We start from the raw sequence: 13,290 nt of genomic DNA on the forward strand, positions 1-13,290 counted from the left end.
ATCATTGCATTCTATTTTTAGTATGAAGTTTCCTTTAGAGCTCATCTGAGAATCACAATTAATGAAGGGGCACTAGGCCCATGCTTCCTTAGCAGGCATTTGGTTCCTGCTTGTGTAGGCTCTTTCAGTTCATCCTAGGGGTGAAAAGTTACAGGAAGTGCCTGAGCCATACAGAGCTTCTGGATACACACTAGATAAGGCGCAGAACTAATAGGGTGGTTGGGAGGAATTCAGAGGTCAGAGAAATACTACTAGGAACATTAGTATGTATGAAGGAACATTAGAATGTAACAGCCACTCTTTGTGCAAAATCTGCAGGACAGCACCTACCTCCTCCTCTTCCCCCAGGCTAAGGCTTGATTTATTATGTTCATAAAATAAAGGGCTTTGATTTTACTACTCAGTTTCCAGGCACTTATTTTGAAGTGAAGACCACTGCATCTCATTAGAAACTAGTTGTATGGTGTATCAGACTACTTCCTTTGAAGCACTGTCATAAGGTCTTAGTTGGGATTTCCCTGAGGTTCTTAGAAGCACGAATGTATTAGCTTTATTTGTGAGTACTAACATTTAATCTGTATGAAATTATACCAATAATCATTGCTTTAAAAGATAGCCAATACATCATGTAGAATGGCTTTGATTAGGGACTTTTGGACTAAGTAGTGTCACTCCAATCAAGATTTTCTTTAGATGACTGGCAGAGCCACTCTTTCTTTTCCAAAGCCCTAAATTTGGTTCCCAGCACCCCCAAAAGGTGATTCACAATCATCATACCTCTAGCTCTTTTTTTTTATTTTTTGATTACATTTTACATTCCAACCACAGTTCCCCCTCCCTATACAACACACTCTTACAATCTTTACATATACATACATTCACAGAAACACACACACACACACACACACACACACACACGGATGAAACCATTTTAAAAAAAGATTATCTATTATGCTATTTAGCAAACCAACTGTATGTAGTCTACTCAACTACAATATTTTTTTAATGCAAAATAATGGAGTTTTTCACTTTTAAATTTTACACGAGGGTTTATCCATTTATTATTCTGGAATCCAATCTAACAGAATTGGAAAGAAATCCATCCCTATGAAGATGCTTTGACTTTTATTTAGTGCATATGAACAGGATTATGACAGGAGATGTCATTTTGTAAATATGTTTCTCTTATTGGTTAATGACTAAAGCACTGTTGGCAAATAGGAAGGCAAGATAGGCGGGGCTAGGAGACAAGGAGGATTCTGGGAGATGTAGTAGGGAGAGTCATGATGTAGGGGACTTGAGAGGAAGAGGTCCAAACCCTCTCTCTGGTAAGATAAGACCATGTGAAAACAGATTGATAAAAAAAAAATGGGTTAATATTTAATACAGAGATAGCCAATAAGAAATGCTAGTAACAGGCCAACAGCTTTATATCTAATACAGTGTCTCTGTGTGTTATTTGGGGCTGACATGGCTGTGGGACCAGGCTGGTAGGAAAACTGATCATGATATTTAATAGATCATAAATATTGACAACCAGGAAAGATTTCTTTCCCTTATTCCTCTTTGTTTTGCCCTTTCCCTACCCATGCAGCTGGTCTCTACAGCAGACATTCCACAACTTTGTTTAGGAAACAGTACAGTCTCTCACATTTCTTCCCTCACATTCCCATTGTCTTTCCTGCTGTCTGTAGACCACAGAGATCAGGAAAACAACTGATAATATAGTTGAACTTTGGAGTCAGTGCAATCTGGTCCTTTTTAAAATGGATATGTCTACCTGTGTGTCTGTGCACATGGGGATACCTTATACTTGCAGAGATCAAAAGAAGGTATTGGATCCCTAGAACTGGAGACACACACCATGATGAGCCATCATATAGGTGCTGAGAACCAAATACCTGATCTCTGGAAAAAGAGCAAGTGACCTTAACCTACTGAGCCTTCTCCCCAGCCCCTACTGTCTGGCCTTGGATGTTAAGGACAACTTGTCTAACCATTGTGAACTTCCATTAGTTCTGATTACTGGTTCTCATGAAACAGGGGACATGTTAGAGCTGCCTCGGGGCTTTTTATGAATTCTTAAACTACTGCTTAAACTACTCTCAGATTCAAAATACTTAGTGTACATTATGGATGGCAGGGTATCATAGTGAGCACATATGTGTGACTTGATGGCATTCTCTAGATCACTTTAATATTTTAATTCTTTCCACCAAATAGAATATTACAGGAATGTAAGTGGATCAGTATCAATTTCCCATATTCCTCACATGGGAAGATAAATACTTCAGAACTGTGGCAATACCCTCTCTACATTTTGAATTAAATAATAGGCTCTGAAAGTGACAGATGGTTTTTATGTAGACTATTTCCTATTGGGCATTGATTCTCAATCTTGCTATGATTATTTAGCAGCGGAGAGTCTTGAAGATGCTAAATGACTAACTAGGTTTCACCTCCGGAGAGAAGAGCTCAATTGGCCTGCTCATCCAACATTAACATTTTTATTAGAAGATTTGCAAGTAATTCAATGATGCAATCAAAGTTGAGAGGCACTTTTCAAACTGTTCATAATTAAATGGGAAAAGCAAACCTGTGCATTTTGATTATGTATTTTATAGTATGCAAAACTGGTATCTAAGCTTTCTTAAAAGTTTTGCTGAAAAAAATATATTTAAAAAAAACCCGAGTATACAGATAGTGTGTCATCTTCAAAGTTGCAGAATACTATTAAAATATGGGTCCATATGGATACGGCTAAACAAAATTTTGGTGAATTGAAAAGAACCAAGGAAAAGAGTCATCAGGAAAACTGCCAATATCTGAGAGAGGGATAAAAAAGGACATAGGACAGTCAATTGTGAATATATAAGGAAGGAAGTAAAAGAAGAGAGGGGAAAAGAAAATCAAACAATACACAGACAGGAAGAAGCAAAGATGCACAACTTAGAATGTTAGTCAATTTTTTATTAATTTTTTAACTTCCCACTACTCTACCTGGTGCCATAGCTGGGTTTTTTGGCCAATATTAAAACTAGATATCCAATACACTCTCCTTAGTTTCCATTCCATGAAAAATTTAAAGATGAATTATTATACTTAATGTGTACTTTTTACATTTAAATTTTCAGATAGATCATTTTTTACATGATAGAAATTTACCTCTATATGGCATCTTGAAAATAGAAACACAGACAAAACAATAAATACAGAAACAAAAGCAAAGTCTTTATTTTTTTGGCTTGATTGTAATGTGGCTTACTGCTCTTTATGGTAATAGCATTTTCCTGCATGCATTCACCAACACGCTACAAGTCAATAGCTTTAGTATAAAGAATCTACATTGAATGTTGTTTGTGAAACAAAATGTTTCACTGCAATTGGTAATATCATTTTACTACCTGGTTTTGTATGAAAGAATGAAATGAAAAGAAAGGAAGAAAGAAAGAAAGCAAAAAAGAAAGAAAGAAGTTTGGTTCCTATATCATATCTGATACAGTTCTAGTGCCAGGTGGATCAGTAAGATTCTATCTAGCCATCTATCTATCTGTGTAAACAAACATTAGGAAAGACGGATGAGTACTAGGGGGAAAATGCTAGGTGAGGATATCCCATTCAAGCAATGCCAAAAGTATCATCTGCTCCCTTTGAAATCTCCTGTTAATGATAAGGCATTACTATTGAAAGTAAATGAACATTAAACTTGGCTTCAGAATTGTTTCACGTAGAAATATGTGCAAGTCCACAGAACCAACAATGAGAGCAGAAATCTACACTGCCTCTCAGACTTTATCTCTTATTTTGTGAAGTGCCTTAACTAAGACGTGCTCAGAACAGAAACTAACAATATGACTGTGACATCAACCTGAAGATACTTTTAATTGTTCATTTTATGTACAAAAGGCTGAAAAATAAAGTAAAATGACCCTCCCCCCCCCTTTTTTTTTTTTTTACAGTATTTATATTTTCTTAGAAAACTCTAACCATATACTTTCAACAGATCTAAGCAGTTTGCCACTTGTTTACACGGTCAGACTTCTCACCAGTGTGTTCAATTAAGGTTGGGGGACAAAGAACAGGGGAGCTCTTCTTTGTTTACTGTAACCCATTCAGTGTCATGAAGAATAAGTTCCTGATGGAATACTTTGCTTCACTTCATTCTGGCATATGGCTTCCCTTTTAGACAGCAGAAGGGTTTAAGATACAGCAGCATCAGCAAGAGAGACATGCAGCAGTGATAGCTTCAGATTCTAAGGGAGCCAATGACACCACGTCACCTGTTGAAAGCTTGCAAACTATACTTAACTGTGGTACATATTTGATGCAGTAAATACTGTGCTTAAATCATTTTTGTTTGCTCAAACATGCACCACTGGGTAAAATTACTATTTACAAAGCAGACTTTTTTTTTTTAATTGACATACACTATGTCAACCTTACCAAGAGCAGAAGATGGCTAAACAATACTGCAGGAAAAAGCAGAATCAACTTCAGAAAGTGGCAGTGGGGATGGTTTTTGGTCAGTTCGGGTTTCTTAGAAAGGACTGATAGGATATTTTTTGCCAAAGGACACTTATCAAAAAAATGTTATAGTCATGCTGCCAGGACTCTGAGCATGTGATGGTCTGTGTGTGCATGTGTATGCATGTGTGTATACATATATATGTATATACACGGTCATATACATATATACATATATACATGTACATATAATGAATTATGTAAAAATAAAACAACTCTCCGATGGTTGTGATTCTATGGAACATTTACAGGCACATTAAAATTCTTCTGGATGAAACACCTTAAAAATATGGATAGCTATTTAAGCACCTCAAAAATCTAAAAACATCCTGAAATGAGGAGTAAACTCTTTCCTTGTGTGATGGGATACTGTCACGTGTGAATGAGAACTGCAGCATGCCTTCATTGAAAATAGATCTCATTATACATAGAGAAATGTAGAATCCCTCCTTAATCCCTCTCCCCAAACATAAACCCATTTACAAAAATAGTCACATATAAGAGTAAACAACCCGTGAATTAAAAAAAAAAAAAAAGTGATCAATTCACAGCACACATTTTGTAAAAATATGGCAGGTGTGGCAGTTAAAACACAAACAGTGGTGACAGTTACTGCTATCAAGTGTCATGTGTTAAATTTACATAAAAATTTAACTTCCCTCCCCGTTTCCATTGTTCCTATAGTCCGAGTAGCCATTGTTCTCCGCTCTTTAGCCTTGTCAGCTGGTTGTGGAAACAGAAACTTCCTCTAGGTGCTGTTTGTCTGGTGTAGTGAGTCCCAGTTTGCTGACCCGAGGTCCTGTCTTGTTATAGGCACTGACCTTAAGTATACACTTGTAGAAACAGTCAGTTTGGCATAGACCTCCTGAGGGAGTCACAGATACATCACCAATGCAGGCTGTAAACAGTTGATCACAAAATGGAATATTCTTGTTGTTTTTTTTTTAATTTTAATTTATTATTAACTTACTTTTTACTGTCCCTGATATCCTTCCCTTTGTCCTCCTTTTCTGATTTGTCCTTTTCAAATTTTTCCTTCTCTGGTTTGGTCACGCTGTCATAGGAGGGTGGAGAAGTTGTGGAAGGTGTCACATCAGTTTTCTCTGGAGTTGAATTCTCGTTTAGTTTATCGATGATGATGTCTTCTTTGATGGGTGTCCCCTCACCATCTTTGCCCTTGTCTTTTTTATAAATGGATGACACTTTCTTAACTTTCTGCTTCAGGACATAGCGCCTGTACGCTCTCTGGATGACAATAGCAGACACCTCCTCTTGTTTGCGTTTCAAAGTGGTGGTGATTGGTTCATAAGAGACCTTGGAGGGGTTGGACGCCATGAAACGCTCTTCCATCTGGATTCGAAGGGCATCCATCTCTCCACTCTCACCCAACACTCGCTTTGTAAAAGCAAATAAGATGTCCAGGCAGTGGATGCGGTCTCCGCTCACCATGGGCAGATCCATGGCAATGAGCTGGACTTTGTTTGGCTTTGCGATGAGAAGGGGAGGATCGAGGGCAGCAGCAAAGTCAGACAGCTTGCAGAACTCTATGAACTGAGTGGCGTCAGGGTCGAACTTCTCCCAGACCTCATAGAACATCTCAAAGTCATCCTCACTCAGGGGCTCTGCACTTTCTTCAGTGGCAACGCTGAAGTTCTCCAGGATGACCGCGATGTACATGTTCACCACAACCAGGAAGGATATGATGATGTAGCTAACAAAAAAGAAAATCCCCACGGATGGGTTCCCACAGTCCCCCTTCACCGAGCTTCCGGGGTGATCTTTTTCAGGGTCGCAGTCAGGAGGTCCGCTATTTAATATAGGGGCCAGCAGCCCATCCCAGCCTGCGGAGGTGGTGATTTGGAACAGGCAGATCATGCTGTTGCCGAAGGTCTCAAAGTTGAACATATCATCAATGCCAACTTCCCTTTTAACATAGGCAAAGTTGGACATCCCGAAGATGGCATAGATGAACATGACCAGGAAAAGCAGGAGGCCAATGTTGAACAGCGCGGGAAGAGACATCATCAGAGCAAAGAGCAGTGTCCGGATCCCCTTGGCGCCTTTGATCAGGCGTAGAATTCGGCCAATTCTGGCCAGGCGGATAACTCTGAACAGTGTGGGGGACACAAAGTACTTCTCTATCAGCTCGGCGAGAAACATTCCTGTGAAAAATGATAGCCAATTGTGTTAATGGCAATTATCAAAGAAAAGTTTTATAGGATTAAGACAAGTACTACCTAGTTTATAAACTGCGCGCGTGCACACACACACACACACACACACACACACACACACATATAGTTTTACCTATTACAGTTATAATATGGATATGTGTGTATGCCTAGACATAATATATATATATGTGTGTGTGTGTGTGTGTGTGTGTGTGCATTCTATATGCAAGTTTGTGCTTCTATGGACTATGATGAGTCATTGGTTCCCAATGGTTAGCCTCTTTCCATCTCTCCCTCTCTATACTCTACAGCCTTGACTCACCACCCATCCATTTTCATCTCCTATGAGATCACATTTTTGTATTCCCCATCTGTCTGCATCACAGAACTCTAGCACAGTGGTGCAGTGCTGGTAAGGGGTGAACATCTAGATGCCGATGTACCTCTCAGTGTTTGTGCTCCAGTTTCAGATAACCAGAACAAAGTCACACACAAGTAAGAAAGCCAATTACAGGACTGGAGAGCTAAGGTTGCTCAGTGGTTAAGAGCAGCTGCAGCTCTTCCAGAGGACCCAGGTTCTGCTCCCAGAACCCACATGACAGACCACAACTGCCTCTAACACCAGTTCTAGGTAATTTCAATGCCTTCTTCAGACTTCAGTGAGTCCTGCATGCACATGGTACACAGACATATGCAGGCAAAATACCCATACACATATTTTTTTTTTGTCAAAAGCAAACAAATTACACAAATCAATTTTCTTGTTGCATATAAATGTTAATAATTATAGTATGACACAGTTTAAGTATAAAATGCCATTATATACAAAAAACTGTGGATCTTAATTTAGAAACAGCTTTTTGCTAAAAATCCTATCATCATCTAAGCTGTTGAAAAGATGGTGCAGACTGACTTGCCAGTTGTGGAACTGTCATGACCCTCAGTTTGTACAGGACACAATATCTGAAAAGTGCAAAAACATGAGGCACTCCTGGGCATATCTTTTCCCTCTCAAAATCCATATTCCTATTCTTCAAATGGGCCCAGTCTAGTAACTGGGATCTCATTCACTGATAGATCATTTTCCTAACATTTTTAGGGCCCTGAGATTTCATATCAGTATCAGTAATTAATAATAATAATAATAGTAATAATAAGAGCCAAGCCTTTCCTTAACTTCTGTTATGTTTAACTTTAGCTTCTTATTTGATATCCTATACTTGAACACTTACTTTATTATGATGATAATGAATCCTGAATTTCTGAATATAATGTCTACTTGTAAAAAGGAATATTGGACAATAGAGAGCCATCTGAACTCAAGGAACTCGTGAAGCCTATGTGTATCATACGTGTACAAATGCACATATACACTACTCCACTTATAAAAAAAAGATGGTATCTATGTATTATCTGGCCATTTTTAAAGATTTATGCATAAGCCAGCATTAGATGTTTATTCCAAGCAGTAGTTGTTCATATTATTAGAATGTGGCTGAGTGCAGGAGATAATCTAAATTGCAGTTATTGGTCTTTAATTTGAGGCAAGAAAGTAAAAAGAAAAAAAAGCACATAATTTCATGAATTGATGATATAGCAACTATAAAAAACAAAAAGGAATGGACTATTAGGTTTTATCTAAAATTTTGAAATGATAAGAAATATCTCTAACACTTTTAACGATAGACTATAACTACTAAATACTTTTTCCTTTTTTGTTTGTTTTTTGACATAGGATATTACTGTGCAGTCTAGGCTATCCTGGGATTTGATATCTGCCATAATCTCCCAAATATGGGGAGGTTACTGGCATTTGCCCCCAGACCTGGACCTATTAGGTAAAAGGGTAAAAGCTTCCTTTCTTACCTACAATGGAGAGAATGACCACCACAAAATCAAAAATATTCCATCCAATGGTGAAATAATAATAGCGGAGGGAGATGAGCTTCAGTACACACTCGCCAGTGAACAGCACGATGAACACCAGATTGATCCAATATAGGATGTTGGTCATCTCCTGACTTTGATCATCAGTTTCCACCATCATGGTGACCATGTTGAGGCAAATGAGGATCATGATGCTGATGTCAAAGACTTGTTTGGTTACAAAATCAAAGACCATCCCCTGAAATTTGTTCTGAAACAAACAACACAGACAAGTACACTCACAAACACGTTAGAAAGATCTCATTCAACTTACCTGATTTCAACTTAGCAACATGAAAATGTATCTTCTGTGAAAATTTACTATTCTTATGTCAACTGTTGTCAACAGTTTTTTTTTTTTTTTTTTGGTATTGGCATAGCCAAATTTTCTCAAGTGAATTTGCATATTATTTATACTATAAACTTTATAAAAAGGTTATTAAGTACAACTGATGATCTCAGGACCCCAAGCATCAGTATGTGATTGTGATGAACAAACACATATTGGCAGCTGTAATAAACATTTTTATTCCATGTGCTGTGAGGTTGATATCAACACCACCCTTAATGAGTGAAAAAATACTGGCCCTGGATTTCCTCTTGCTTTCTACCCAGCCTCTTCCAAACGTGTTCACTCTTCAAAGTGTCACTATCTTCCATTGTCACATTTATAATAGATATGATTAAAATTATAGCTTTCGAAAAAAATGTTAGTGGGAAAACTGATAAAATTGGATCAAATTCTATGTTTTGTGATATTCTGTTAAGGTTAATTTCTTAGCTATGATAACTTTTTTTTTTGTAGTTACACGTGTTCCTACTCTCTTCCCACAGATAAATTCACGTGAATATTATACAGAGCGACTCTCTTGTAAAACAACAACAACAACAAAACAAGCCTGTTAAAAAACAAGTTATGGTTCAGAACTCAGTCAACTTTGCGTTAGTTGACTAGAACTTTATTTCCCTTCTCTTTCTTTTTGCTAAATAAAATCTCACTATGTAGCTCTAGCTGACTTGGAACTCACAGCCTCACCTTAAATTTAGGACATCTGGCCACTTCTTCCCTCTGAGTATTGAAATTAAAGGAAGGCATGTGCCACCATGCATGGCTTGAATATTATTTCCAAGAACTGTCTGGTCTTTTGTCTTGCTTGTGAAATCAAGTCCCCATTTATAAACAGTTGTCATCAAGAGACACTGTTATTGCCTAGTTTGCCTGTATCTGCTCAGAGATTCTGAACTCTACAGCTCAGGCCTGCCTGTAGCTTTTGCAGGTTAAGTTTCTCAACTAGAATGGCTGGTGTCATGATACCTACATATTAATAGTGTGTTTCCCCAGAATTTGGCACTAGCTGGTCTTTACTCCCCATCAGTCTTCTGCTCTCTCTGTGATGCAAGTCTCCATCACTTTCAGTAGCAACTATTCTATTCCAGCTCTTTTCTCTGAATACACCTGTAGGTGGCTGGGCTGAACCCCCATTTCTTTATATGGTTCTTTCCTCCCAAGCCTCCTTTCACCAACTACTTCCCAACTTTCTGTCTTGGTTTCTACTCACTGTAGGTCATCTTTGCAAGCTTTCTGTGTTCTCTTTATTGCCTCCACTCTTATTCCACCACACAAATTCAATCCTATCATTTTAGCTTGCTCATATATCCTTTCTCTGAAATAAGTACCACCCTCTATCCGCCTGGTGAACGGCTTAAGTTCCAACTGTCTTGTACTCTCAAAAGCATTTGTTCTTTCACTGTTCATGAGGTTTGTGGCATTGCGCTGAAGATGGTTTGCTCTTGTTTGTCTTGTTTAGTTTATTCTTTCTTCCTCTGTTTTGGAGCATCCTTGGGGAATAGCAGCACAGCATTCCTCATAGTACTGCCTTCAGTCAGGGGTTAGTTAATCCAGACTCTCTTAGAAGCAATAATTGGTCTTAATATTGTCAGCATGACTAGACAAAGCTTCTTCAGATTGCTTGCCAATATAGCATATTAGTGGGATATCTCAATGTCAAGTATTAATTTCTAGTCCCTGCCAATTTAAATTTTAGGGCACTGGGGTATACTGAAAGAAATGGCATAGCCCTGAAGGCTTGGCCTACCAATGCACATGTTTTGTAAATAATCTGGATCCTACTTACCAATTAATTAGCAACCTTCTATCCCTCTTTGCCATTCTTTTATCTAGTATTCTTACTTCTTCCTTTGTTGTTGTTGGGGGAATATCAAAGTCAATTAGTGTAAAGGTGTTCTTCAACAGCCTTATTTGTTTGTTTCATACTTTGCCAAAGTATCACATGCTCTTTTCTTTTGCCCATGCTCTTTTCTTGTGTCACTCAACATCTGTTAAGGAACTCAATTTGCTTTCTCCCCTAACCTAAGCTGTCTATTCTTGGCTCACATCCCAATTTATTCTGTACTTAGCCATTCTCCTTTCCAGAATGTCTTTCACCAGGGTTCAAACTTAACCTTTTGACCCAAGGAGACCTTTGTTTTACTTCTTCTTTCCTCATCTCTACCCAATTTTGGCTACCAAATTCTACACACTGAAGCCCCTGATTTTCACCTTACACATCCTACATTGCATCTCTGGGCCTCCCATCAACCCAGTGACAGTTCATCACTCCTGTTCTTTTTTCTTTTCAAGACAGGGTTTCTCTGTATTGCTTTGGAGGTTGTCCTGGTTCTTGATCTGTAGACCAGGTTGGCTACGAACTAACAGAGTTCCTCCTGCCTATGCCTCCCAAGTGCCCGTGGCGTGTGCCACCAAAACCCAGCAATCATTCCTGTTCTTGACTTTTAGTTTTCATATTAGATGAGAGGATCCCTTCTAATTCCACATCAGCAACATTATTCAAATCTATCTACTTTCTCTCTGGTGTTGGCTACCTATGATCTCCAGAGTACCTACAAACTTTGTCTGCAATGGACACACCTCCATCTTTGTCAGACTTGTTGAGTGGTTGTCATAGAACCCAACGTGACTTGATCACTAAGATCATATCTTAGGATGCTGACCCATTTGATTTGTTTTACATCAACAGGACCCAGATGGACCCCCACTCTTTGCACTCCATGTGGCTTTCCTGTCAGGGTTTTCATCTATACACAGCTCCGTCTCAACCATACTGCTTATAGACATGTCTTCATTCTTCTTGGCTCCTCAGTAATGAATCATTTCAAGAGAAACTTCCCATGGTTAGTCAGCTCTCTGTCCTTTGTCAGCATTCACAGATGATGCTTCTCCTCCTTCTGGGATATGTTCATTTTGTTGATGTGGTTCTTTGGCAACATACTGATTATCCCTGTGTTGTCTTTGCTTTATCACTTCCTTCCAGGTCTAGTGCTCTGCTGTAACCCTCATTTCCTTCATGCCATTCTGCAGTTCTCATAAAAAGATTCTATTTATATTGACAAATAAAGAAATTATGTTTTGAAAACATGAATCTACTAGTTAGTAACTGAAATGCACCCCTCTTCTTCCTGAAATTCTTATTTATAAGGGTTGAGAGTATACGTTTTATCATATAGGGACTGTCTTCTACTAGTTTCCAACTATTAAATTTGTATTATTTCTCAAATATTAGGCTCAGGTTTTAATTTTCTTATCTTTTGCTTTGTAGTAACCCACTGCCTCTGAGCTATTTGCAGATATCCATACTGAACACTTGATTGAACCTAGTTATTTATTGTTGCCAATGGATTCATAAAATCAAGAATCTAGGAGAATACTAATTTACCTTAAACTGTGGGTACTGGGTTGGAAGGATACCAAGAATTAATATCTGATCTATTCCTTCAGAAATGATGAAAGAGCTTAAGGATTCCTTTGACAATGTCCAAAAAGAACTAGCCATAATTGAAAAATAGACAACTGCATTTTAGGCATCCACAAAACTCACAGTGTTGTGGTTGTTGCTGTAGAGTGTAACTTCTTTGTATAGAAGTGCATCCTTCACCAGCCATGCCATAATGCTTCCATAAATCTCTTTAACATAAATAATTTACCCACATAGAAGGAAAAAATAATAGAGAAGGCACAGAGATGTAAAAGTAATCAAAATATTTTCCAGTCTTGTGGTGGTTTGAATGAGAATGGTCCCCTTAGGCTCTTATATTTGGATGTTTGGTCATGAGCTGATGGAACTGTTTGGAAAAGATTAGAAGGTGTGACCTTGTTGGAAGAGGTGTGTCACTGGGGGTGGGCTTTGAGGTATCAAAATATTGGCATCATTCCTAGTTAGCTCTCAGTTTGATCAAAGTGTTAGCTCTCAGTTACTGCTCCAGCCACCATGCCTGTCTGCTTGCCTGCTGCCATGATGGTCATGAACTCTCACCCTCTGAAACAGTAAGTCCAGAATGAACTCTTGTATGAGGAAAAAAGAAAAGAAAGTATAAAGAAAGAATAGAAAAGTGGGCAACTGGAAGAGCTGTGAAAATCATAAAAAGGATGGCATGGCCCTACATCAGGGAAGAGGGTACGGGGTGGATGCAAATATTAGTTGTAGTTAAAATCAGAAGGAAAAAAAAACTTGTTACTGTGATTCATTCATGATTTCATTCAACTTCTTGAGCTGAGCAGGCAATGAGACTACCCAAGCTGTGCCAATCAAGATAAAAGAAAAGTCAGAGGGCAACCATGGTCCACACAACGTATGTAAACATTTGTAAT

General features: G+C 38.3%; 1 protein-coding gene across 5 annotated transcripts in view; it reads right to left on the minus strand.

The window, feature by feature from the left end:
• Positions 1–3,863: 3,863 nt before the first annotated feature.
• Scn2a (sodium voltage-gated channel alpha subunit 2) overlaps positions 3,864–13,290 on the minus strand; it is a 130,513-nt gene continuing 121,086 nt past the window's right edge. For all 5 annotated transcript variants that reach the window (XM_051184553.1, XM_051184549.1, XM_051184550.1 and 2 more), the window contains 2 exons: positions 8,565–8,835; positions 3,864–6,686 (listed from right to left, as the gene is read on the minus strand). In XM_051184553.1, coding sequence (XP_051040510.1) covers positions 5,491–6,686; positions 8,565–8,835 — 1,467 coding nt within the window. In that variant the 3' untranslated portion in view covers positions 3,864–5,490. The remainder of the gene's footprint in view (positions 6,687–8,564; positions 8,836–13,290) is intronic.

The sequence above is a fragment of the Phodopus roborovskii genome, unplaced genomic scaffold, assembly GCF_943737965.1.
Source record: "Phodopus roborovskii unplaced genomic scaffold, PHOROB, whole genome shotgun sequence".
NCBI classification, from domain to species: domain Eukaryota; kingdom Metazoa; phylum Chordata; class Mammalia; order Rodentia; family Cricetidae; genus Phodopus; species Phodopus roborovskii.